Raw genomic sequence first — 24,738 nt, 5'->3', positions numbered from 1 at the left:
ATAAATTCATTTGACACTGTAGATAGAAAACTTAAGCTCACTATCATAATTGAAATAAAATTATTGGTTTGTCAATTATAGAATCTCAAAGTATTGTGGACACAACTGAAGTTGATTTTGAGGCAACATCTATTGCTCTTGTTGAAAGTGAACAAGGCACTCAATCTAAAGTTTAAGTTACAGTGAATGAAAGTGGGACTCAGATTCATTGAAAAAATAAAGGAAACACTTTTCAGTCTCATTGTACAAGAGGTGGATGCTGTATTGTGGGCTTATGCTTACTCTGCCAGCAACACACAATACATCCAACATACATGTCAGACAACACTTTAGGACTGCCATGCTACATATGGCCACTATATGGTGAATGAAGTGTCAGCAGGGATTTCTCAACCGATGGCCCTCTTCCCTATGCAGCTACATAACAGGAAGCAAGACCAACTGTATCCTGGCACCTATGGCAGTACTTAAGCTGCCACACGAGCCCTGAGAAGGGATTTCACTCCAAGTGGGCTTCCTGGACCAGGTGCCTATGCTTATGTGTTTCTTCAATCAGGAACTCACTCAGGAGTCATCACTATGCTGTCACTGCCATCCAAGCCAGCCTTCACATCCCACAACTTGAAACATGGCATTTCCGAAGAAGACATGGACCCAGCGTGGTGACCAACCACCAGATTTGTAATATTTCAGTGTTTATCTTTAACTCAGCTTTACCAGACTTCATAAATTTCTCATTGTGAACTTTGATTCTAACTAGTTCCTTCAGTAATTTGTTTCCTGCACGAAGTGTGCCAAAAACTTTAATTCATAACCCTTTGTTTTCCCAATTACCAGGCCTTCAGCCTGAAGTACTGTTTTGTGTTCACACCAGAAAAGTTTATCGTGTTCATGACTGTTTTAAGACTAGTTTCTGAGATGGAAGATTGTATTCTTTTAATTCAAATAAACTTGATGTCCTTGAATGCATGGACCTTCTCTTTTAACTGCCTGTGGTGGATACTTTACTGTATTTTAGACTAAAGTGATGAAGTCTGTTTTTCAATTAATGATAGAAAAGCTTGTCCTTGTCATAAAGCACAATGTTTTGAGTGTGATAAACAAGGTCATATCCAGACAGTTTATTTACAATGCAGCGAGGACGGTCACTGGTCTACCGCTTGCCTACTTCCGGTATGATGGACGTGGAAGAATTATGGGCAAATTTTAAACACATTGTAAATCACACATTGGAGAAGTATGTGCTGAAAAAGTGGGTTACGGATGGAAAAGACCCACTGTGGTTTAACAGCACAATTCGGAGAATGCTCAGGAAGCAAATACAGTTGCACTCGTGGTACAAGAAAGATCGGGAGAGTACTGCTTGAGCGTTTGAGATCCCTATCAGGTTGGATTGAGGGAGGACATAGAAGCAATTCAGAGGCAGGCTGCTAGATTTGTTACTGGTAGGTTTGATCATCACGAGTGTTACGGAAATGCTTCAGGAACTCGGGTGGAAGTCTCTGGAGGAAAGGAGGAGTTCTTTTCATGAATTGCTACTGAGGAAATTTAGAGAATCAGCATTTGAGGCTGACTGCAGTACAATTTTACTGCCACCAACTTATATTTCATGGAAAGACCACAAAGATAAGATAAGAGAGATTAGGGCTCGTACAGGGCATATAAGCAGTCATTTTTCCCTCGTTCTGTTTGGGAGTGGAACAGGGAGAGAAGATGCTAGTTGTGGTACGAGGTACCCTCTGCTACGCACCGTATGGTGGATTGTGGAGTATGTATGTAGATGTAGAGGTAGATACAGGGCAACTCTAAGCAAGGTAATGTTGTGAGGGCACAACCATTGCAGCCAACAGCAAAAGAGGTTCACTGCACAGAAACCTTCTACTGAAGTACACAGAAAGAAGAACAGACATTTTGTCTAATTAAGAGTGGCTTAAAAGACAATTAAATTTCAGTCAGACACAGGTGCATCTGTTTTCTTAATCAACAAATACTCCTACAAAATAATCGGTAGCCCAGGGCTACAGAAGTCTACTTCTGTTTTGTCTGCTTATAACAGACATGAAATACCAGAACTCGGCATGTGCAGTTTGCCAGCAAACATGATGTTACAAAGTGTGTGACATTTCATGTTCTGTGTTCTAGAAACAGTGCAAACATTTTTACTTTAGACTTGTTTGATTCCTTCAACTTGTGCATACAAGACTGTGTGTTAGAAATTGTTTCTGTGCTCATACTAATGTTTCTGACTTGTGTAATAAGTACAATGAACTTTTTGAACCAAGTTTATGAAAGGTTAAAGATTTTGATGCACACATTACTGTTAAAGGTAATGCAAAACCACAATTTTATTGAGCTAGGCCTTTCCCCAATGCTATACATGAGTACAATGCTCAGAAACTGTGCCAATGGGGTAATGCAACCCTTTTCTGCAAGCCAGTGGGCAACCCCCTTGGTCATACTTAAAAAGTCATGAGGACATTTACATCTGTGAGCTGATTTCAAAGCCATAGCAAACCCACAAAAAGTCATGAATTCATTTCCTCTCCCATGACTGGAGGAATAGATGTACAGATTGTGACAGGTTAGAATCTTTTCCAAAATTGATTTACATAAAGCATACTTGCAGTTACCACTGAACAAGCGGTCCAAGCAATATTTGTAACCAGTATTCACCTGGAATTGTTCCAGTTTCGAAGACAACCATTCAGAAGTGCGTCAGCTCCTATTATTTTTCAATATTTCATGGAACAATTAACACCCACAATACTTTCCTGTACAAACTGTTTGGATGATACTGTTGTTGAGGGTTGTATGCCTGCTGAACATTTACCAAATTTACAATGTTTGTTTCATGTATTAAAAAACTAAAAACCCACCTCGATTGCGAAAGAAGCACCTAGTGTTAAGTGTTAACCCAGGTTTCGGCGTAGATAATTACACCTTCTTCAGAACAACAATAAAACCCACAAGTGCCTAAGAAGACCTTTGTCAATGATTAAAAGAACACCATAGACACACATTTATAAACGAAAAAGAAAAGGAAAACACAAACAGTACATATGTACAAAGTCAAAACCACTACTTAACTTAATGGTGTACGCTCCATCTCACACCGGTCTATGTTCGATGGGCCATGACCCGCCATAAACTACAGCTACAAACGGTGACTCACTTACAAGCCTGACCCGCTATCTATGCACATGCGCAAGACAAGGGAAGTTACTTGAATGTGCATGCACATACGAATACGAGAAAGTTTATACATGGGTCGGGACTAAATAGCCCATATATTCCCAACCGTGGATCAACGTATATCAAGAAATGAAATGGATAGGACAAGAAAAGAGCTAAATAGGAGAAAAAATAACCGCACACGGTTGCTTATGCTAGTAAAGAAACTTACATATGAAGTTACCTATGACAACAGGAGGAACTCTTAAAAACTATACCTAAAGCCAGTAGTTAGCCTGGGGGGATGTAATGTAAAGACGTTGTGGTAATAAAGTTATAGGAATAAAACGTGAGGTGTTCAACGGGCTAAAATCACCTTCATCGTAAAAGGAAAATGAGGATAAAAAGAAAGAAGATGAACAGCTGGACCAACCGCGCTCACAAATCAGCGCGTGCATGTGATAATTGCCAGATCATCAGATTTACAAGTATGATGGACAAAGTAAAGGCGCAAAACCTTCAAAAAATTTTCTATTTCTTAGTAGGAGTTGGTCATTGAGGATATTGTCTTTAAAATGTTGCAGATGCTTAAAGATCTGCATTTCTCCCAAAACATCCAGTTTTAAGCCCTTAACCTTGGCATGAAGTAACTCGATATTAACTGGAGGGCTCGGCACATGAGCCGTTTGCACAAGGTGTTCCGCATAAGTAGAGCCCTTACTACTGTCACCACTTCTAGTAGGAATATGCTCTTTATACCTGAGACCCAAAGCTCACCCCGTTTGCCCGATGTAAAATTTTGGACAATCCCCACATGTAATTTTATACATTCCTGATTGGGAAAGTTCATCGCTCTTACTCTGCAAGGAGTGAATTAAATTCCTATGTAAACTATTATTAGTAGAATATGCGACTCTGAAATTATGGGCTCTGAGTAAACGCCCCAATTTGTAACTTATATTGCCCATGTAAGGGATAGATATTGTTGCTACCTGTTTGTCATCTAATGCATCCCCTAGGGTGGAAGATGTAATATTATTTTTATTTATTTTCTTGTTATACATCTGTCTTACCAACTGAGGCCTATAGCCATTATTTATAGCAATATTCTCAAGTGTGACCAGTTCAGTTTCTACTGCATCTGGTGCAAGAGGGATGCCTGTAACTCAATGAATATTAGAATGAAAAAAGGCCATCTTATGGGCATACAGATGGGCCGAGTCTGCAGGTATAATATTGTCAGAAAACATGTTTTTTCGAAAAATATTAAATTCAATGCGGTTGTCAACCACAGTTAAAGTGAGGTCCAAAAAATTTAAGGACCTAGTATTGGATTCTTGCTCAATTGTAAAAGTGATATTGTTTAATGTGTTTACTGCAGCTTGTTTAAAGGATAAGAAGGAAAAGTGCTCCTTCTTCCACAAAGCATGTCGTAAATGCTCAGGGTATTCTTTCTGCTCATTCAACTTGTCTGCAATTAAAGATCTACCAGCACCCCATAATACCAAGGAATTACAAGTTGTCATGGGAAAATTAACATATCACATTGAGTTTATTGCAAATGATGTGCAAATTGATGCTCTGGTGAACTGTGTTCCTTTTGTGTGGTCACAAGAATGTCAGGGTGCATTTGAGTGATTAAAGGACACAGTGTTATGTCACTGTCATCTTGTTCATTTTGATCCAGCTAAGCCTGCTATCTTAGCTGTGGAAGCATGTTCTTATGGGTTTGGGGCTGTATTCTCCCATTGAATTTGTTCATATGATGGGCCCATTGCTTTTGCCTCTCCACAAAGTTCAGGACAGTTATAGTCAACTTCAAAGAGAGGTGCTCACCATTATCTATGGTGTTACCAAGTTCCACCTGTATGTGTACAGTCAAAAGTTCTATTTGTTTACAGATCATCAGCCTTTAACAGGTTTGTTCAATCCATCCAAGCCTGTCCCATTATGGGCAGCACAAAAATTGCAACAGTGGGCTCAGGTATTGTCTAATTATTGATACGAGTTGTTGTACAGTCCCACTGCACAACATTTGAATGCTGATTTGTTGTTTCATTTACTGGTTAGAGTCGACATAGCATTTGATTCATCTGAGGAATCATCTTATCAAACTGATACTCAAGACTTTGAGATTCTTCAAGATTTTTTCTCAGTATTCAGTGTTTTGTTGGAGCCACTGCTTCCAATCCAGCTCTTCAAGTAGTTTTCAATATGTGTGCCATGGGAGACAATGTAGGCTGAAAGAAATTCCCCATCCAGTTGCGCATTGCTGCTTTATTCATCATCCCATGCTATCTGCACAGTTGGGTGTTCTGATGTTGCGTATGGAGAATGATGATGCGCAGCTTATGATTCCTCATTTCCTCCAGCAGGAAGTTTTGCTTTTGTTGCATCAAAGTCATTGGGGTGTATTTCACACAAAGCAACTGGCGCAACATCATTGTACTTGGCATAGTACCAACGCCCAGATTCAGCAAATGATCTCTCATTGTAATGCTTGTGCAGAGGATAAGTCCACTCTGCCACAATGCTTCTTCCAGTGGTCATGTCCAACCAAACTGTGCCAATGTATACATATTGATTTTGTGGCTCCATTCTGGAACATGCGATGATTGTTGGTGGTTGATGCATATAGCAAATTTCCTTTTATAGTTCCGATGACATGCACTACAACCACTAGTACTGTAACAGCTTTGTCTTCTATTTTTTGTCTCGAAGGTTGTCTGGAGATTTGAATTACAGACCACAGTACATGTCAGCTGATTTTCAATAGTTTTTTTATGACAACTGCATACATCATGTAACTACTGCTCCTTTTTGCCCTCAGTCTAATGGTAACGCTGAACAGTTCATTTAAACATTCAAAAATTACATTCAAAAAGTCACATGGAGAAGCTCTGTTTCTTCCACACATTGGAGGAAGCCTTAAAGATTTTTATTTCCTCCTACCACTCCTTGCCATGTGATACGAAGTTGCTAGCAGAATTGTTATACAGTCATCATTACCGTACCCTGTTGCATCTTTTCATCCATAGGATCAACTTTTCTTTATAGTTTTTGGCAAGAAAAATCAATGGCAGCATGGTGTCATCCCACACTTATTGCGTCTCATTCATCTCACAGTGTACATGGTTCCTCTGATCTGCACCAGCATCAACACTATCAGCTATGCTGTTCTTATGTCAGTGATTCTGCCACAGACTTTTTACCCATCTACCCAGCATGCCGTTGTGGTCCGCAACAGCTCAGCACCATCCAGAACAGTGACAGTGGAGATCAACATCATGCTGCTGCTTCCACCACCAATGGTCCTTTATTCAGAGCCAAAGTTGGCGAAGGCACAATTCTCAGACAGTAATCACGATGCCCCTGGATTTCCATCTGCTGTCCTCGTGACCAAAGTGTCTGCATTCCTGAATCCGGGCATGCACTGTGTGGCCAATGTTCTCAGTCATTCGCAAGGTAGATACCAGGATGTGGACAGGGAGCTGCCATCTTCCATCATTACAGTCTCTGTCTCCTCATCTATGTCCACATTAAAGTTAAAGACAATCACCGTCAGATGCAGCCACAAATGAGAGGCATCGGCAAAGACTCTCCATCAAAAGATTCCATATGCCACCGCTGCTGGATGTCTACTTACATCAGAGTGCAGCACTACTCACTCCACTCTGATTGCCAATTAAGACATCAGCATCAACATAGTTCAGTTCTGGCAGAGTTAGTATTATCTGTCAGAAATGTATACCAAATTTTAAAGTTAAATTTACATTGCTATGTTACTGCCCTTCAATACTTTTCAAGTGTAAACAGTATTCTTGTGCTCTGGGACAGCAATAAATATACATTGTCATTCAAGTGGACATGGACTGCAACTAAGTTAAGTATTCTGCATTAAATACTTATAGTAAAATTAACTAATATTTTATGTGTGCTGCAGTAACTGCTCAACTTCTTCCTGAACTAAATCCATGCTTGCTACAACACATAAAAGAAAGTCATGCAAAAAGGTATCTTATAACATTAAAATAATGCTGACATATATATATCTACGTCAATACCCTTCAAACTACCATGAGGTGCATGGCAGAGGGTATGTCCCACTGTCTGAGTTATTAGGGTTTCTTCCTGTTCCACACACGTATGGAGTGCAGGAAGACTGATTGTTTGAATGTCTCTGTGTGTGCAGTAATTATTCTAATCTTATCCACACAATCTATATGTGAATGATAGGTAGGGGATTGTAGTATATCCCCAGAGTCATTATTTAAAGCCAGTTCTTGAAACTTCTTGGGATAGTTTACATCTATCTTCAAGAGTCTTCCAGTTCAGTTCCTTCACTACCTCTGTGACACTCTCCCATAGATTTGTATGAGTTTGCCGATTCCAACTGTGACTCAATGATATTATAATCAAAAGATAGGATTTTTGTTTTGTTTTGTGAAGTTCACAATTTTATATTTTTGAACACTGGCAAGTTGCCAATCTCTGCACCACTTTCAAACCTTACCAAGATCTGACTGACTATTTATGCACCTTCTTTCATGTAGTACTTCATTATAGCTAATGGCATCCCCTGCAAAAAGTCTGAAGTTACTATTACTCTTGTCTGGAAGGTCATTAATATACAGCATGAACAACAAGGGTTGCAACACACTTCCCTGAGGCATGCCTGAAGTTACTTCTACATCTGACAGTGACTCTCCATCCAAAATAACATGCTGCATCCTTCATACCAAAACGTCTTCAATCCAGTCACAAATTTCGCTTGATACCTCATATGATAAAACTTTTGACAATAAGCACAGCTGTGCTACTGAGTCAAATGCTTTTTGGAAAGCAAGATATACTGCAACTATGTGGCTGCCTTGATCCAAAGCATTCAATCTTTCATGTGAGATGAGTGCAAGACTGGTTTCACATAATCAATGTTTTTGGAATCCATGCTGGTAAGCATTGAGGAGGTCATTCTCTTCAAGATACCTCACTATGTTTGAGTTCAGAATGTGTTCTGAGACTCTACAAGAAATTGACATCAAGGATATAGAATGGTAGTTTTCTGGATCACTTCTGCTACCCTCCTTATAGATGAGTGTGACCTGTGCTTTTTCCAAGAACTGGATACGGTTTTTTGTTCAAGGGATCTATGATGGATTATAGTTCAAAAACAGGCTAATGCAGCCACAAATTCAGTATAGAATCTAACAGGGATTCCATCATATCCTGGAGCTTTGCTCAATTTTAATGATTTCAGCTGTTTCTCAATATCACTGAGACCAATACTTATATTATTATCTATTTCAGTTGTACAAGGAGTAAATTGGGGCTATTCTCCTGGATTTTCCTTTTTAAAGGAACATTTGAAAATTTTAGTTAAGACTTTCAGCTTTTGCTTTGCTATCCTCAATTTGAGCTGCTGTCTTATTTGTTAGTGACTGGACACTACCTTTGGTGGCACTAACCACCTTTACATATAACCAGAATTTCTTCGCGTTTTGTGAAATATCATATGGCAATATTTTGCTGTGGTACTCACTGAAGCCATCACACATTGCTCTCTTGACAGCCAAATGCTTTTCATTCAGCATCTCTCTATCAATAGCCCTACACTTTGTTTTAAACCTATTATCCAGTAATCTCCGTTTCTTTAGAAATTTCTTTACAGTGACTGTATACCATGGAGGTTCCTTCCCATTATGAACCATTCTACTGGGTACATATCTATCCAGTGCATGGTCAACTATTCTTTTAAACTTGAGCTATAGTTTCTCTATATGCTTCTGTCCTATGCTGAAAGTTTCAAGTTCCTCATTGAGAGTTGACTCTACAATTTTTTAACTAGTTTGCTGAACATATATATCTTTCTGCTTGTTTTAGTTGTTCTTTGCACTTTGGTAATCAATGTTGCCACAACTGCATCATGGAAACCAATACCAATTTCGATGTGGACATCCTCAAAGATGTTAGGTCTATTTTTTGCCATCAGATCCAATATATTTCCATCATGAGTGTGATTCCTATTGGTTCTAGGTAGTTTTCAGAGAACACATTTAGTAACATTTCACAGGATGTCTTATCATGCCCACCACTAACAAAACTGTAATTTTCCCAATTAACTGTTGGGCGATTAAAGTCTCCAACAATGATTACAGTATGACGGGGGAACTTATATCCAAGTGAAGTGAGGTTTCCTCTAAAGTTTTGGGATACATCTGGAGATGTGTCTGGTGGTTTACAGGAGGATTCAATTATCATTTTATGCCCACTCTTGATACTGAGTCTTGTCTGAACAATCTCACATGCAACTTCAATTTCTAATATACGCTTAAATTTCCCCTCAAAATCTCACTGCTATCAATTTCAGGTTTCAACCAGCTTTCTGCATGTAGCATCATTGAGCTTCGCTGCTTTTCATGAGCACTTCAAACTCTGGCACTTTTGTTGCGAATTCTTTAGCAGTTTACCATTAGGATTTTAATGCTTTCACCTTTGGGAGGCATTTCTTTCAGTCTTACACTGATCCTTCCAGTTTTTCTATGCTATCATTATCTGGATTGGATGGAGAGTTACCTAATCTAAAAACCTTTGTGAGCACCCGACACAGAGTCAGCTACCTGAGAAGCAGCCTCTGATGTGTAGGGCACACCTTACCCATTTACAGGGATCGAACAGTTATCAAGCCTATGGTGGTAATCCAGGAAGTCACAGAACTTTCGAAGTCTCTGGTTCAGTCCTCCCACTTGACTCAGAATCAAATGGCCATGATCAGTTGTGGGGACAATTCTGTAAATTGTGAGCTTTGTTGGAACTCCATGTGCAAGGCTGGCTTTCTAAATCTTCTCTGCAAGTTGCTGGCACAAGTATGACTGTGGAGCCCAGATGACATGCATCATTTGTTCCAATGTGTGCCATAATCTGCATCCTGTTCCTTAAATGGCTGCTGGAATAGCTTCTCCAACACACTGCATGAGGCCCCCCAGGCATACACACTGAGTGCACCTGGTGTCCTTCCCTGTCCATTGTTGCTATTCCCATAAGGGGTACCATCATTCACCATATGTTTGAACTGCTGACAATTAATAGACACCTGCTCTTTGCATTTGCTTCCTCTTGACACCACAAAAAACAGGTTAAGTGAGTCCCACTAACTCAGTTTCAGTTACAGTGAAAGACAGAACCTCAAACTTGGTGGTTAGGAGGATCCGTACAACACTCTGAGTCCTTCCTGGTCCCCATCCACTCTGTACAGGATGCCTAGATCTACCACTGACACCTTACTTGCAGTCAAGTGAATGAGTAGTGACAAATCCTGTACATTCTGCAGAGGAACAGGATCCTCTGGTACCAATATTACAGGTATACAGCTCTTGGAAGCTCTTCCAACACACCGATTCACAACAGCTGTCCATCATTTGACACTAGTCAGGGCAATTTCCAGTTGCTTCTGAATGTCAACCAACTCATCCCATGTTTGAGAATGGCATTAACAGTGGGACTGCATTTTGGCTGGTGAATTGTATTACAAGGCCATGAACAAATAACTTTAATTCAAGCCTGCTGATTATGTTTTAATCTGATGAGCTACAAAGTTGCTAACTCCCTATAGGAATTGAAGCAAATACACAAAATGAGATTTCCATTAAGGCAACACAAGCCTGCCCAGTTGGCCGTGCGGTCTAACACATGGCTTTCCGGGCCGGAAGGAGCACCTGGTTCACGGCACGAATCCACCCGGCAGATTTGTGTCGACGTCCCGTGAACTGGGCAGTCTGTGGATGGTTTTTAGGCGGTTTTCCATCTGCCTTGGCAAATGCGGGCTGGTTCCCCTTATTCCGCCTCAGTTACACTATGTCAGCGATTGCTGCGCAAACAAGTTCTCCACATATGCATACACCACCATTACTATACCACGCAAACATAGGGGTTACACTTGTATGGTGATGATGAGAGTTCCCTGGGGGGGTGGGGGGGTGTCCACTGGGGGCCAAACCGCACAATAACCCTGGGTTTGGTGTGGGGTGGTGGAGGGGTGAAGTGGACTTCAGTAGTCATCGTGGGGACGGAGCCTCTCTGTCGTTTCTAAGTCCCCGGTTAACATACAATACAATACAATACAAGGCAACACAAAAACCTATGGTAAAAATTACTAGTTTCCTAAAATGTTTTGATGTTAATTATTAACAGACTCAGAAACAGAGTTAATTTACTATGAATGCAGATAATATATAGGGCTACTCCTATTTAAGGGAAAACTAACTGTAACACAATATGTTAGTCAGAATATCTGCTACAGTAACTAAATCACAACGCTGATTGTCTACAGACTGCTCATAGATTATGTGCTTGAGCTCATACATTATGTAAAGGACAATGGTAGCTTCCAAAAATTCTCAAAAATACACATTTATTTGCATTGATATACAATGAAACTCAGTGGTGATGTATTCTTTGGCAGAACTGTAAACCAGAAATGCTCAATTTCTATTAAATAAATTATGCATACAACATATTAGGTAATTTCCAGCGTGGTTTCAGAAATGACCCAAGTACTATGTCAACAGTACAATCCGACCATTACAAACTTGAAATGAAAGGTCCCAAGCAGCAAGGGTATTCTTGGACCCTACAGTGCTTCTGATGTAGCACATCATAACGTGTTCTTGTCAAAAATTGTGATGAGTTGTGCCACAGGAAAGATCATGCAATTGCTAGAAATGTTCTTAAAATGTAGACAACACTGTACAGAAATTATATTTGATAATTGGGCAATACTGGAGAAGAGACAGTGAAGAATAAGAAATAAAAATTTTGGTGTTCCTCAGGGCTCCATTTTTATTCATATGTTATGTAAATGCTTTCTCAAGTTCTCTAGATAATAAGCATTTGATCTCTATGTATGCTGATGAAATGCCTGGAATCTGATGACATGTATGGAATCTGTTGCACAGAATGTAAGATCAGCCTTATCGAAGAGATTCAAAACTTTATTATTCACTTTAAGCTGAGTGGTACAAATAGACAAATATTGTGATTGATGAGATTCTGCCAATAAACCTCTTTGGATGTAAATTTTTGGGTTTACACGTAGATGACCAACTTTAACGGAAGCAGCAAGTTGAACATGTCTGCAAACAAAATAACATCCAGTCTATATGTATCAAGGAGATTATCACTATTAATGAATTCTGAAACCCTAAGGACTGCATTTTTTGGTTTATTTTACCCTTTCCTCTCTTACAGCATAGCACTGTGGGGTGGGATCTGCCACACTAATATGACAAGGGTTTCTATATTGCAGAAGAGAGCCTTGAGGATCACAGGGAAAGTGAAACAAGTGATGTCTTGTAAAAGCCTACTGACTAGATTCAATATTCTCACAATTTATGCCCTGTAAATGCTAGAAACCATTGTGCTAGTGAAAGAGAGGAATCTAAGGTCAGAAACAGGAACATGGGAATTCACAACCATAATACAAGACATAAAAGCAGACTTTCATATGGTTAAGAGAAAATTAACAGCCTAAAGCCCTTGTGTCAAAGGAGCTGTTTTTCATAGTCTGTTACCAAAAGATCTTAGTATGTTGACAGGTAGCACTTTTAAAAAGCAGCTCAAGCAGTGGCTTATCCATAAACACACATATAACTTGATTTGACATGAATAATAAAGTAAGCAATAATATTGTCATATAAATAATTATAGTAGGAAATTTCACATAAAACCAACTTTTCACTATGGAATGAATTATTGCCCTACTATTTGAATTATTTAATTGTAGCATACTGAAAAAATACTGGAAATTTATACTTTTTTAATAATTCCCATGCATGCAAAATTACAAAATGAGAAGTAAATAAATTGACAACTGATTCTCTAAGCCCTTTGCAGTCTTACATAACTATGCATTTCTCATGTTTTCTCTGATACCTCCTGATATTAAGATTACTAACTATAAATTTATTTTGCTTGGTCACAATATAAAGAAGCCGTCAGATAACCTTTCTTACTATTGCACTATCATATTCAGATTTACAAGAAGTAGAAGCAAATGGTGGCATGACTGTAGAAAGATACATGACTTGGATAGAATTTTGATTTGGTGTGATAAATTGTAGCTTGCTCTAAATATGAAAAAAATGTAAGTTAATGCAGATGAGTAGCAGAAACTGTCCTCTGATGTTCAAATACAGTATTAGTGGCATACTGCTTGACACAGTCATGTCAATTATATACCTAGGCATAATGTTGCAAAGTGATGTGAAATTGAATGATTGTGTAAGATCAATTGTATGGAAGGAGACATTTCATTGGGAGAATTTTGGGAACGTGTACCTCGTCTGTAAAGGAGACGACATAAAGAATGTTTATGTGACCCATTCTTGAGTACTGCTTGTAGGGATCCCTACAAGGTTAGATTCAAGGAAGTCATCAATGCAGTCTATAGGCATGCTGTTAGATTTGTTACTAGTATTTACAATCAATACACAAGTACTACAGAAGTGTGCCATAAACTCCAATAGGAATTCCTGGAGAGAAGATGTTCTTTTTGCAAAAACACTATTGAGAAGTTTAGAGAACCTGCTGCATTTGCTACAGACTGTAGAATGATCTTACTGCCGTCAACATATATCTCATGTAAGGACGAAGAATACAAGATAAGAGAAATCAAGACTGCATAAAGGCAGTCTCTTTTCCTTTGCTCCCTTTTTGAGTGGAACAGGAAATAGAATGATGAGCAGTGGTACAAGATACCCTTTTCCATGCAATGGATGGTGGCTTGTCAAGTATGTACATATGTATGTAGATCTAGATATTCAGGAAGTGTAATTCATCCATGAAGGACGTAGCACGTAAAACCCTTGTTCAACCAATACTTGAAATTACTCATCAGTATTGGATATGTACCAGATAGAGGAAATAGAGAAGATTCAAAGAAGAGCAGCACATTTCATGACAGGGTGATTTAGTAAATGTGAAAGCGTCACAGAGATGTGCTACCAATTCAAGTGTCAGATGGTGCAGGAGAGATGTTCTGAATCACAGTGTGGTTTTCTGTTAAAATTACAAGTGTCTACATTCCCAGAAGAGTCAACCAATATATCTCTTCCTGCTACGCATATCTCATGCAAAGTCAAGAAGGTAAAATCTGAGAGAACTGAACTCGCAAGGAGGCTTACCAACTGCTGTTCTTCCCACATACCATCAACTTAATGTGGCTTTTGAAGCATAGATGTAGATGTAGAACTGATCGCCATTTCCTTTGGTTTTTATAGATGCAAAGGTGGTTGTTCAGCACCTGAAATCGGTTATCTAGCTCCATCTTTATATTGTGATCAAGACAAATTTATAGGAAATTATTACAAATTTGACTGCTATATCAGCTTCTTTCAGATTAGTATCTTGCTATTTGATCCTATATTAGTAAGGGATTTCACACTGAACCTGAATGAAAATTCATATTTGAAGGTAAATGAAATGAGTGAAGGATATGTTCTACTTCTTTCTGCTGTATGAACTCTCCCATAAAGTCAGTACTGAATCCCTATACAGAATTATAATAATATTTTTCTTGTAAAGAGAAGTTACATAATTTCAAGTTTGCTGGAAAAGACCCTGAACTGATAACTAATGAATCTAAAAAAAACCATCACTAAAAAATTTATACAAGTAAATTCAAACATTTCTGAACAACACAACTGTTCATTACGCAATTCTGAACCATTAGTATATCTCAAAATGTTCTCTATGGCATAAATGGCAACTCCACCAATCTGCAAGGAATATGTCAGGGCAGAATCAACTAATGTATACCCTTATAGTGGGAGTTTTGCTTTGGTATATTATTTCCATCAGAATATCATCTTCAGAGTTAAGATCTATCACTAGAACACTGGCATCTCTTTGGAGTCATATCACATTTAAATGTTACACCATCTTTGTAAACTCTGTGCAGCACTTAAATGAATATGTGTTCTTATCATATAAATGAACTTATAAATATGGAAATCATGATTTTAGGCTATTTGTTGAAAATCTGAAAAAAATTATGTTAACAAGCAGTGAAAAATTTATTCAGTGCTCTTACCAGTGCTCAGCTTCCAGAAACAAAACTAGCTAATCCTACCACCAGGGAGTATTTGGAAACCTTCTTCTACTGTTTTGGGCACTGGTCTCAGCTCAGTAACCTGGAAGGAAAGCCAATTATGAATTTACTATCACAAAAGTCCATAGAAAATGAAAATTCAAAAAACGAAGACATACAACTATGTGGAACAAGAAAAGGTTACCACAGTATAGGACCATCTGGTCTCTCATAGTAGTCCCCATGATTTGTTCGTAGGTTCTTTTATTTTGATTGTAAATATCTTGGAATTTTCAGTTTCTTACCTGATGTCTACTGGCAGCTTGATTTTGGTGAGGCTGAGAACTGCACAACTGATCCTAAGTTCACTCTTATTATTAATCACAAAATTAATCACATGTATTGCCATGCAAGTGTGAGAATCTCTAGGCCTTTGACGAAGCTTCAGCTAGATATGCATTTATGAACTTTACACAGCATTTTTACTGCAAACTTCTTTAGAATAAGTAAGTCAGTTAATATGTTATAGAGCAGGAAAATGACTCATCAGTTTTCAGACACTGTTTGCAGATGATATCACCCAATTCAAATGAGTGGTATTATTACAGAATGCATCTGCAAGAGAAGCAAAAGCACCCAAAATGATGATGCTTGGTTACAGTATCAATATCATCTCACTGGGGCAGTCAAAACAGTTACTTGTGAGCATGCTAAGTGATATAACACAAAAAACACCAAAAAACATGGACCTGGTAAAGGGAAAACAAATGTCAAATGTATTCATTAGCTAATGAAGCCTAGATTATCTACAAAAGAGGTTGTATACAAAAAAAAAACCTCTCATCTGATTCATTTTAACTACCATTAAACTTTCTAGAGTCTTTGCCAAATAGGATTAACAGAAGAGATAGAAAGATTCCGAGAAGAGGTGCAAAATTCATTACTACTTTGTTTACTTGACACAATAGCACTTTGAGTAGCTCAGTAGTTGACACAATGAGGATGACATTTAATATTCTGAAGATAATTACTCTAAAATGCTATAATCTTTTTTCTGCTAGGGAGGAAGGAAAAGTTGGTGTCAACATTTCATTTGTGGTAAGCCATTAGACACACATTCCATTCACTCATCTCAACAAGGAAAGAGGAAGGAAATCCCATGTGGATGTTTTTAAGGAAACAATTTGCTTCAAGATATTTAAGGAAGTCACAGAAAACTTAAATTTTATGATGAGTGGTGACTTTGGTCCTACTCCTTTGAAATACAAGTCCCATGCCATGGAGTGTCACTTCTCTTGGTTTCTTTTACCAAGAAGCAAAGAAACTTTTTTTTTACCTGGATACACACTGGTAAATCTTTAGATATTATAGCATATTAGGAATGGTAGAACTATCCTTCACAAGCACCATTCATTAGTGGAATATCCGCCTTCATTCCCCACGTTTTGGTCACTCACTCTGTTTTAAACTTTGTGGCCATCAACACTAAAGTATTAAAATAATCTGAGATAAGATGATTGTGGATAAAATGCATTTTAAAAAGTAAGATATCAAATGGAATTCTGATCCATTTTGCTCAGTATGATGCATAGCAAGTTGGGTACCTTCCATCAATTATGTTTCCATCCCCCAATAATTAGTATATTTCTTCCCCAGATTCATTAGATTTCTGAAATAGTCCTTTTTGTAATGTATACAGGTACATGAAAACTACAAATTCATAGCTAGACTTAGCTCAATGCAACTTCATTACTCAAATCATTCATCTGATTATTCTGAATCCATTGGCATAATTAGTTTGGCTACAGAGCATGTTAGTTAGAAAATACGATTAACTGAAACTATTCATACAGTACAAGTCTGCAACTTTGGGATGAGCTAAGAGACATGTTTAGGTACTAGGACCTATAATACTCTATAATACAAAATTCCATCATTAAATTAAGGCATTATTTTTCCTGAAATTAATAATCCCCTGAGTCAGCTGAATTTGAAGTTCAGAGAGGCTGTCACTTTTCATTGTAAATTCTGTCCTAACTACTGTAGGATTCTGGACTTTCATCACATACTTTCATTGACTGAATTTTTCTGCATCAATTATTATTTAATTGAAGGACTGATGAATGATTTCATGAAATTCACTCTAATTTGGAATATGGCACTCATTCATGTAAATGATGGGATTCACAATGTAGAAGAAAGATAGTGTCCAGTATTTTTATAAATTTGTAAGCAGTATTTTTTTCTCCAATACAAAATTCTATTGAAGAAGTTCACCGAAAACAGTAAATTCCAAACTAGACAAATTTTAAAGCATTATGTAGCTTTAAAAATAAGAGTTTATTCTTATGCAACTCTTTATAAGATCCACCCCTACCATGAAAGAGTCAGTCTGCAGCAAGTTTGTAATTGAGTAACACCTATATGGAAAATGTACCACAGTCGGTCCAGTGGATACATTAACCCAAAAAAGTGTACCATATTCGTGACTTGTTTTGTGTCCTGTTGCTTATTACTCTACAGCCTGGTCAGTAATTAATTAGGATATGAACTTTTAATTATTCACTATGTTAAGCTTCAATAATCAACCATGACAACAGAGTTATGCCCTGAACAGTATGGTTTATGAAAACTGATACTTATTATGCACATTTTGTTCTCTGTGCTATGTTGATTATCTCAGAAGGACAGTGTGTTGTGTGCTCTAATAATTGACAGTTTTGACTACCAATTTTCCACATGAAGACATTTATGATTAATTATGTCAATATTAGGGTACTGCACTCAAACTATATTGTAGAATACAATCAAGTGCAGTATGTAGCTTTTTGTTTACCTGAACCGAACTGAAGTTTATGAAACCTGAACTGACAACAAGCAGTATTTCAGGCAGCATAAAAGTGTCATTAATATGTTTGGAATCAAGTTTTGATGTGGACTACATTACTGACAATAACCTACTTTCATCAAAAAAATTTCAGCCAGACATTTGACAGAGGCACCAGCTACTACAGACGTCTGTGCAGACAGTTGGGTAGGTCAGAAGTTCATTCTCACTTCCGCTCACAGAGAAACATAAATTTAGTAAATTCTGCTGTTAAATTAAATAGTAGTTAAACTAATATACATCTACATCCACATAGATACTCCACAAGCTATCATATGGTGTATGGTGTATGGCAGGTGCCATGTATCACTATTAATAATTTCCTTTCCTATATTACTCACAAATGGAGTGATGGAAAACAAACTGTTTATATGCCTCTGTATGAGTCCTAATTTCTCTTACCTTACCTTCACAATTCTTAAGCAAAATGTATGTTGTCAGCAGTAGAATTATTCTGTGGTCATGCCTGTTCTCTAAACTTTTTCAACAGTGTTTCATGAAGAAAAGTCTTCTTCTTTTCAGGGTTCCCATTTAAGTTTACGAAGCACTTCTGTAACACTCATTTGTTGGTCAAACTTACTGGTAACAAATCTAGCAGAATATTTCTCAAGTATTTCAATGTCTTCCTTCAGTTTGACATGGTGGGGATCCCAAACACTTGAACAATGCTCAAGAATGGGTCACACAAGTGTTTTAAATGCAATCTCCTTTGTAGATGAGCTACACTTCCCTAACACTTTCTCATTATACTGAAATTTACCATTTGTTTTCCCTACTACTATCCTTATGTGATTGTTCCATTTCATATTGTTTTTCAACATTAACCTACAAATTTCATCAAGCTGACTGTGTCAAGCAGCGTGCCACTGATATTGTATTCAAACACTACAGGCTTGTTTTTCCTGGTCAGCTCTCTCAAATTACTTTTTTCTTCATTTAGAGCAAGCTGCCATTCATCATACCAAATAGAAATTCTGCCTAAGTCATCCGATATCATTTTACAGTCACTCAATGATGATACTTTCCCACATACTACATATCATCAGCAAACAGTTGCAGACTGCTGCTCACCCTATCCACCACATTATTTAAGTATATGGAGAACAAGAGTGGTCCTCTCACACTTCCCAGGGGCACATGTGACAACACCCTTGTATCTGATGAACACTTGCTGTTGCAGACAATGTGCAGGGATCTATTACTTAAGTCTTCAAGCCACTCACAAATCTGGGAACCTATTACATATGCTTGGACCTTCCTAAAGTGGGACACAGTGTCAAACACCTCCTTGAAATCTAGGAATATGGAATCTAGAATGAGATTTTCACTCTGCAGCAGAGTGTGCACTGATATGAAACTTCCTGGCAGATTAAAACTGTGTGTTGGACCAAGACTCAAACTCGGGACCTTTGCCTTTCATGGGCAAGTGCTTTACCATCTGAGCTATCCAAGCACAGCTCACGACCCATCCTCACAGCTTCAATTCTGCCAGTACCTTGTCTCCTACCTTCCAAACTTCACAGAAGCTCTTCTGCAAAGCTGTGAGGACGGGTTGTGAGGCGTGCTTGGATAGCTCAGATGGTAGAGCACTTGCCCACGACAGGCAAAAGTCCCAAGTTCGAGTCTCGGTCCGGCTCACAGTTTTAATCTGCCAGGAAGTTTCATATCAGCTTACAATCTGCTGCAGAGTGAAAATCTCATTCTGGAAACAACCCCCAGGCTGTGACCAAGCCAGGTCTCTGCAATATCCTTTCTTCCAGGAGTGCTAGTTCTGCAAGGTTCACAGAAGAGCTTCTGTTAAGTCTGGAAGGTAGGAGACAAGGTACTGGCAGAATTGAAGCTGTGAGGACAGGTTGTGAGTCATGCTTGGATAGCTCAGGTGGTAGAGCACTTGCCCGTGAAAGGCAAAGGTTCTGAGTTTGAGTCTGGGTCTGATACACAGTTTTAATCTGCCAGGAAGTTTCAATATGGAATCTGCCTGTTGCCCCTCTTCCATGGTTTACAGGGTGTGAGAAAAGCATAAGCTGAGTTTCACACAAGTGATGCTTTCTAAATCCATGCTAATTTGTGGACAGAATCTTTCCCACCTCAAGGAATTTATTATAGTTGAATGCAAAATACATTCAAGACTCCTGCAGCATACCGATGTTAAGGATATGGATCTATAATTTTTTGGGTCCATTCTCATGTACAGTGGTCTCATGCATTTTTCCCCAGTTGCTTGGGGCTTTGCATTGGGCAATAGATTCACAATAAATGCAAGCTATGGAAGGAGCCAATGCAGTAGAGTACCCTCTGTAAAACAAAATTGCAATCCCATCCGGACCTGGCAGTTTACTTGTTTTCAACTGTTTCAGTTGCTTCTCAATGCCACAGATGCCTATTTGTATGTCCTCCATAAGGGAGCACAAGTGACCATCAAATGATGGTATGTCTGTATGACACTTCTGCATAAATGATCTTTCACATTCAAAATTTAAAACTTCAGTTTTGCTTTTGCTGTGTTCTATTGTCACACAAGACTGGTCAATGACTGACTGGATAGAAGCCTGTGACCCACTTAGTGATCTTCCACAGGACCAGAATTTTTTCAGGTTTTTGTCAAGATCCTTCCCTATGGTAGGATGGTGGAAGTAGTTGTATGCTTTGTGCATGTGATATACTGATAACTGTACACACTGAACACTGCACATCAGTAGGTCTTCTCACCAGAGAAGGAAGTGCCATCTTTGGACAGCGGACTATCAGATGGTACATCAAAATTAATTCCTTGGACCTTAAAGCCCAGCAAGAGGCAATGTCATTTGTTTCACTGCCACATATTATTGTTCCTTAACTCTAAACACAGTGTATCAACAATGAGATGACTGCATGTATGGAGACAGCACATTGTGTAATTGTATTTGCCCCACAAGCATCCTTACCTGCTTCATCATTCGTCTCCTTTCTCTTAATTCCCACATGCCCTGGTACTCAGCAGAATGATAACAGCTTCTCTTGTCTATGCAGGTGCAGAAGGGAGTCATGTATCATCTGGACTTGTTTGTCTGCTGCACACACATGATGTACAGCCTGAAGGGCACTTAAAGAGTCAGACCTAATGAGGAATTCAGTAGCATGAATGCTTCTTAACCACCACAGTGCCTTCAAGATCATATATAATTCAGCATCAAACACTATGAATCTATTAGGTAAGTAATTTTGCAGGTATATTTAGGAAGTAACACACCACAGCTGATGGAATCCTCCTCTTTAGACCAATCACTATAAATTACAGCATCAAAATATGTAAAACATGGATTTTAAAATGTAATTTGGGATGAAATTATTTCTGAAACCTGTTAAACATAAAAAAATCATGGGTCTCCTTATTAACTAGGATGGTGAACAACTCCACTCTTGATGAAGCACATCAATATGGACTGTATTAAGTGTCAATAGATCCTCCTTAGTAAGAATCAGAAATGGCCTTGTTGCTCACAGTAATTTTATGAACATTTGCTTCATTTTCAGGTGAACAACAGTATGGAATGCTGGTGACTGTGCATTGAGAGTTGACTCTATATGCAACACACCATGAGAATCTCCTGCCTCACAACAAGTAGTGGCTCACCAGCCTTAACAGAGAGGCTGGGAATATGACTGGTGTTATATGCTCATGTTGCCAGCCAAATCCCCTCATGGTAAACAACATCAATCATTTTAAGATGTGATGGCCAGATGAAAGTGGCAACGCAAGATCACACAAAAACCTTGTAGGGCTGGAGAGGCCATTTTTGGTCCTCTCCCCACAACCTGCAGCTGAGGCACTGTAGTTTAAACAATGGCTTTAGGTGTTGGGCATTTAAATACTTCAGGAGCAGTAATCAAGTAAGCCTCTCATCAAAACTGAGACTCAGAAACTCCACTGAACTTTAAAAACTGAGAGCAATGTCATTAATTTTTAGTATGTGTGGTTAAAAAGACAACAAGGATAATTAAAATTAACATACACACATCTTTCTGACAAAAATGTAAAATCCTGTACTATGTTCCCATTCCTCCAACCATCTTATCAAAAGTTGTGAGTGACAAGTAGTCATTGTAAAGTTGAAGAAGAGCACTTAACAGTAAAGTTACCCATAAACACTGAGCACCAAATAGGAGGCTTACCTGTAAATGTAATGCTGCAAATTGCTACAGCAAACAGTCAAGCTTAAAATGGATCTGTGGTGACAACATGCTCTAACAGAATTTCACTGACATGACACCTATGAGCGCATGCTGAAAAGTAATTTTTTATGTGAAAACCCTTAAAACTTTTTCAATAAAACAAACTTTATTAACTTTCTACTTCTTTATTCCTCATGTATTAATATTTTATTTCTTGACATAATCACCCTGGCAGTGAACACATTTCTCCCAACAAGAGACCAGTTTATTGATACCACCACTGTGGAATGTTTGGCTTTCCTGACAGAGCCACAACCTCACCCATGCTTGCACTGCTTCATCACCATTAAAGTGAAGTCCTTGAAGATGTTGTTTAAGTTTTGGAAACATTCCAAGCTCTGTCACATATGTTATGGTTAGCATCACTGTTTCATTCATTAAAAGCATGAACAACCTAACTTCACACATTACTGAGGTCGATACAGTCAATGCTGTACACAGCTTTCGTTCTGCTGTGGATTTTAATTGGAGGCACATTTCTTCCAGTTAGGAACTTGATTATAGAACACTGTTTTCACACACTGACTTGGTTACATTACACACCACCCTATTATACAGTACAATTAATCTGTAATAGAACAAAATGAGAATTTTGTTAACATCGTTAATGCCTCCTCCTGAGCATCAATTCCAAGGAGGTGCAGAATGAACTACATCAAGGGTATAATACCTGAAATGGCCACTCTTCTTGAAGAATACTACAGGAACATTGAAGAAGATCCTATCAGTGAAGCCACATCAAGCCTTGCACAGAATGTCATCTCTTCAATATCTGAGGCTAAGAGAGAAGAATGGATACAATTAATGGCTGACTGTGACATGAGTAAAAGTAGCCAAAAGGCCTGGAGACTACTACATCACCTGAGTAATGATAACACTCAGGTCAACATATATGTTATTATTAAACCAAACCAAATTGCTCACCAACTCCTCATTAATGGCAAATCAACTAAACCCAGAAATATAGAGAGGAAACAATTATTCAGGCAAACAGATCAAGATAATAGTATCTTATCTCCTTCTTTCTCTCTTGAAGAATTGAATTCAGCCCTGGATAAATGTAAACTGGGTAAAGCAGCAGGATTGGATGACATTAGAGCTGAACAAATCCAGAATTTTGGTCCTGCTACAATGCTTTGGTTACTGGAGTTTATGAACAACTGTATTCGAGAATGCAAGATCCCTAAAGTGTGGCGAAAAGCAAGAGTAATTGCCATACCAAAACCAGGAAAGAATAGGTAAGATCCCAAAAATTATAGACCTATCTCCTTACTCTGTCACCACTACAAAATAATACTGGAGAGACCCATTCTTCAGAGAATGATTAGAAAGGTGGAGCCTCTTCTAAAACCACAGCAAGCAGGTTTCAGAGAAGGGAAAAGTTACACATCTCAGATATTAAACTTAACATAACGAATCAAATATGGATATGAAAAACGGTTCTTTACAGGTGCTGTCTTTATTGATCTGTCCGTGGCTCACAATATGATCAACCATCGGCTCCCTCTGAATACAGTTTATGATATAACTAAAGACTTCACACTCATGTGCAATATTAGAAACCTTCTCCAGAACTGCAGATTTTTTAGTGGAATTTCAGTCTAAGAAAAGTAGATGGAGAACTCAGAAAAATGGGCTACCACAAGGCAGTGTGCTTGTTCCGCTATTATTCAACATCTATACCAACGATAACCTATCCCTGAAGGAACTAGAAGCTTTATTTATGCTGATGACTGCACTATCACTACTCAAGCTGACTGTTTTGAGACTGTAGAAGATACACTATCAAAATCTTTGGAAGAATTCACTGTTTACTATCATGGGAGTTACTTGAAACCTAATCCTGCCAAGACTCAGACCTGTGTTTTCCACCTGAAGAATAAACAGGTAAGTAGATCCTTAAATATATCCTGGGGAGGCATTGTACTCAAACATAATCCTACTCCAAAATATCTTGGAGTAACTCTGGATCATGCACTGAAATATAAAAAGCATTGCCTAAACACCAAACAGAAAGTGGCAGCATGTTTGGTATGGTACAAGTCCAGCAGTCATGTCAGGAATGTTGATGTGGCTCTAAATGACTCTTGCCGGATTATCACAGGTTGCTTAAGACCTACTCCTGTGGACAAACTCCACTGCATCACTGGCATAGCTCCTCCCGAAATCAGGCGTGAGGTAGTTGTGAGATATGAGAAAAGTAAGGCCACAATGAAGAAAGCCCATCTACTATATGGTCGTCAGCCCACACATCCTAGGCTGAAATCAAGAAAGAGCTTCTTGACAACTACCAAGGCTCTCATCGAGAATCCACATGTGGCAAGGACCTCGCAATAGTGGGAGAAATGTTGGTATTTGGCAGAATGGATGGCTCCAAGGAAGAACT

At 38.5% G+C, this 24,738-nt stretch overlaps 1 protein-coding gene across 6 annotated transcripts in view; it reads right to left on the bottom strand.

Annotated features, from left to right (window-relative positions):
* Positions 1–24,738, bottom strand: part of LOC126183194 (solute carrier family 35 member E3-like) — a 174,130-nt gene that overhangs the window by 32,068 nt on the left and 117,324 nt on the right. For all 6 annotated transcript variants that reach the window (XR_007536703.1, XR_007536704.1, XM_049924945.1 and 3 more), the window contains exon 6: positions 15,257–15,356. Coding sequence is in view for 4 of the 6 variants with exons in the window: in XM_049924945.1 (XP_049780902.1) it covers positions 15,282–15,356 (75 nt within the window). In the remaining 2 variants the exon portion in view is untranslated. The remainder of the gene's footprint in view (positions 1–15,256; positions 15,357–24,738) is intronic.

The sequence above is a fragment of the Schistocerca cancellata genome, chromosome 4, assembly GCF_023864275.1.
Source record: "Schistocerca cancellata isolate TAMUIC-IGC-003103 chromosome 4, iqSchCanc2.1, whole genome shotgun sequence".
Lineage (NCBI taxonomy): Eukaryota > Metazoa > Arthropoda > Insecta > Orthoptera > Acrididae > Schistocerca > Schistocerca cancellata.
The sequence above is the reverse complement of the archived record's forward strand: the minus strand, read 5'-3'. Positions and strand labels throughout refer to the sequence as shown.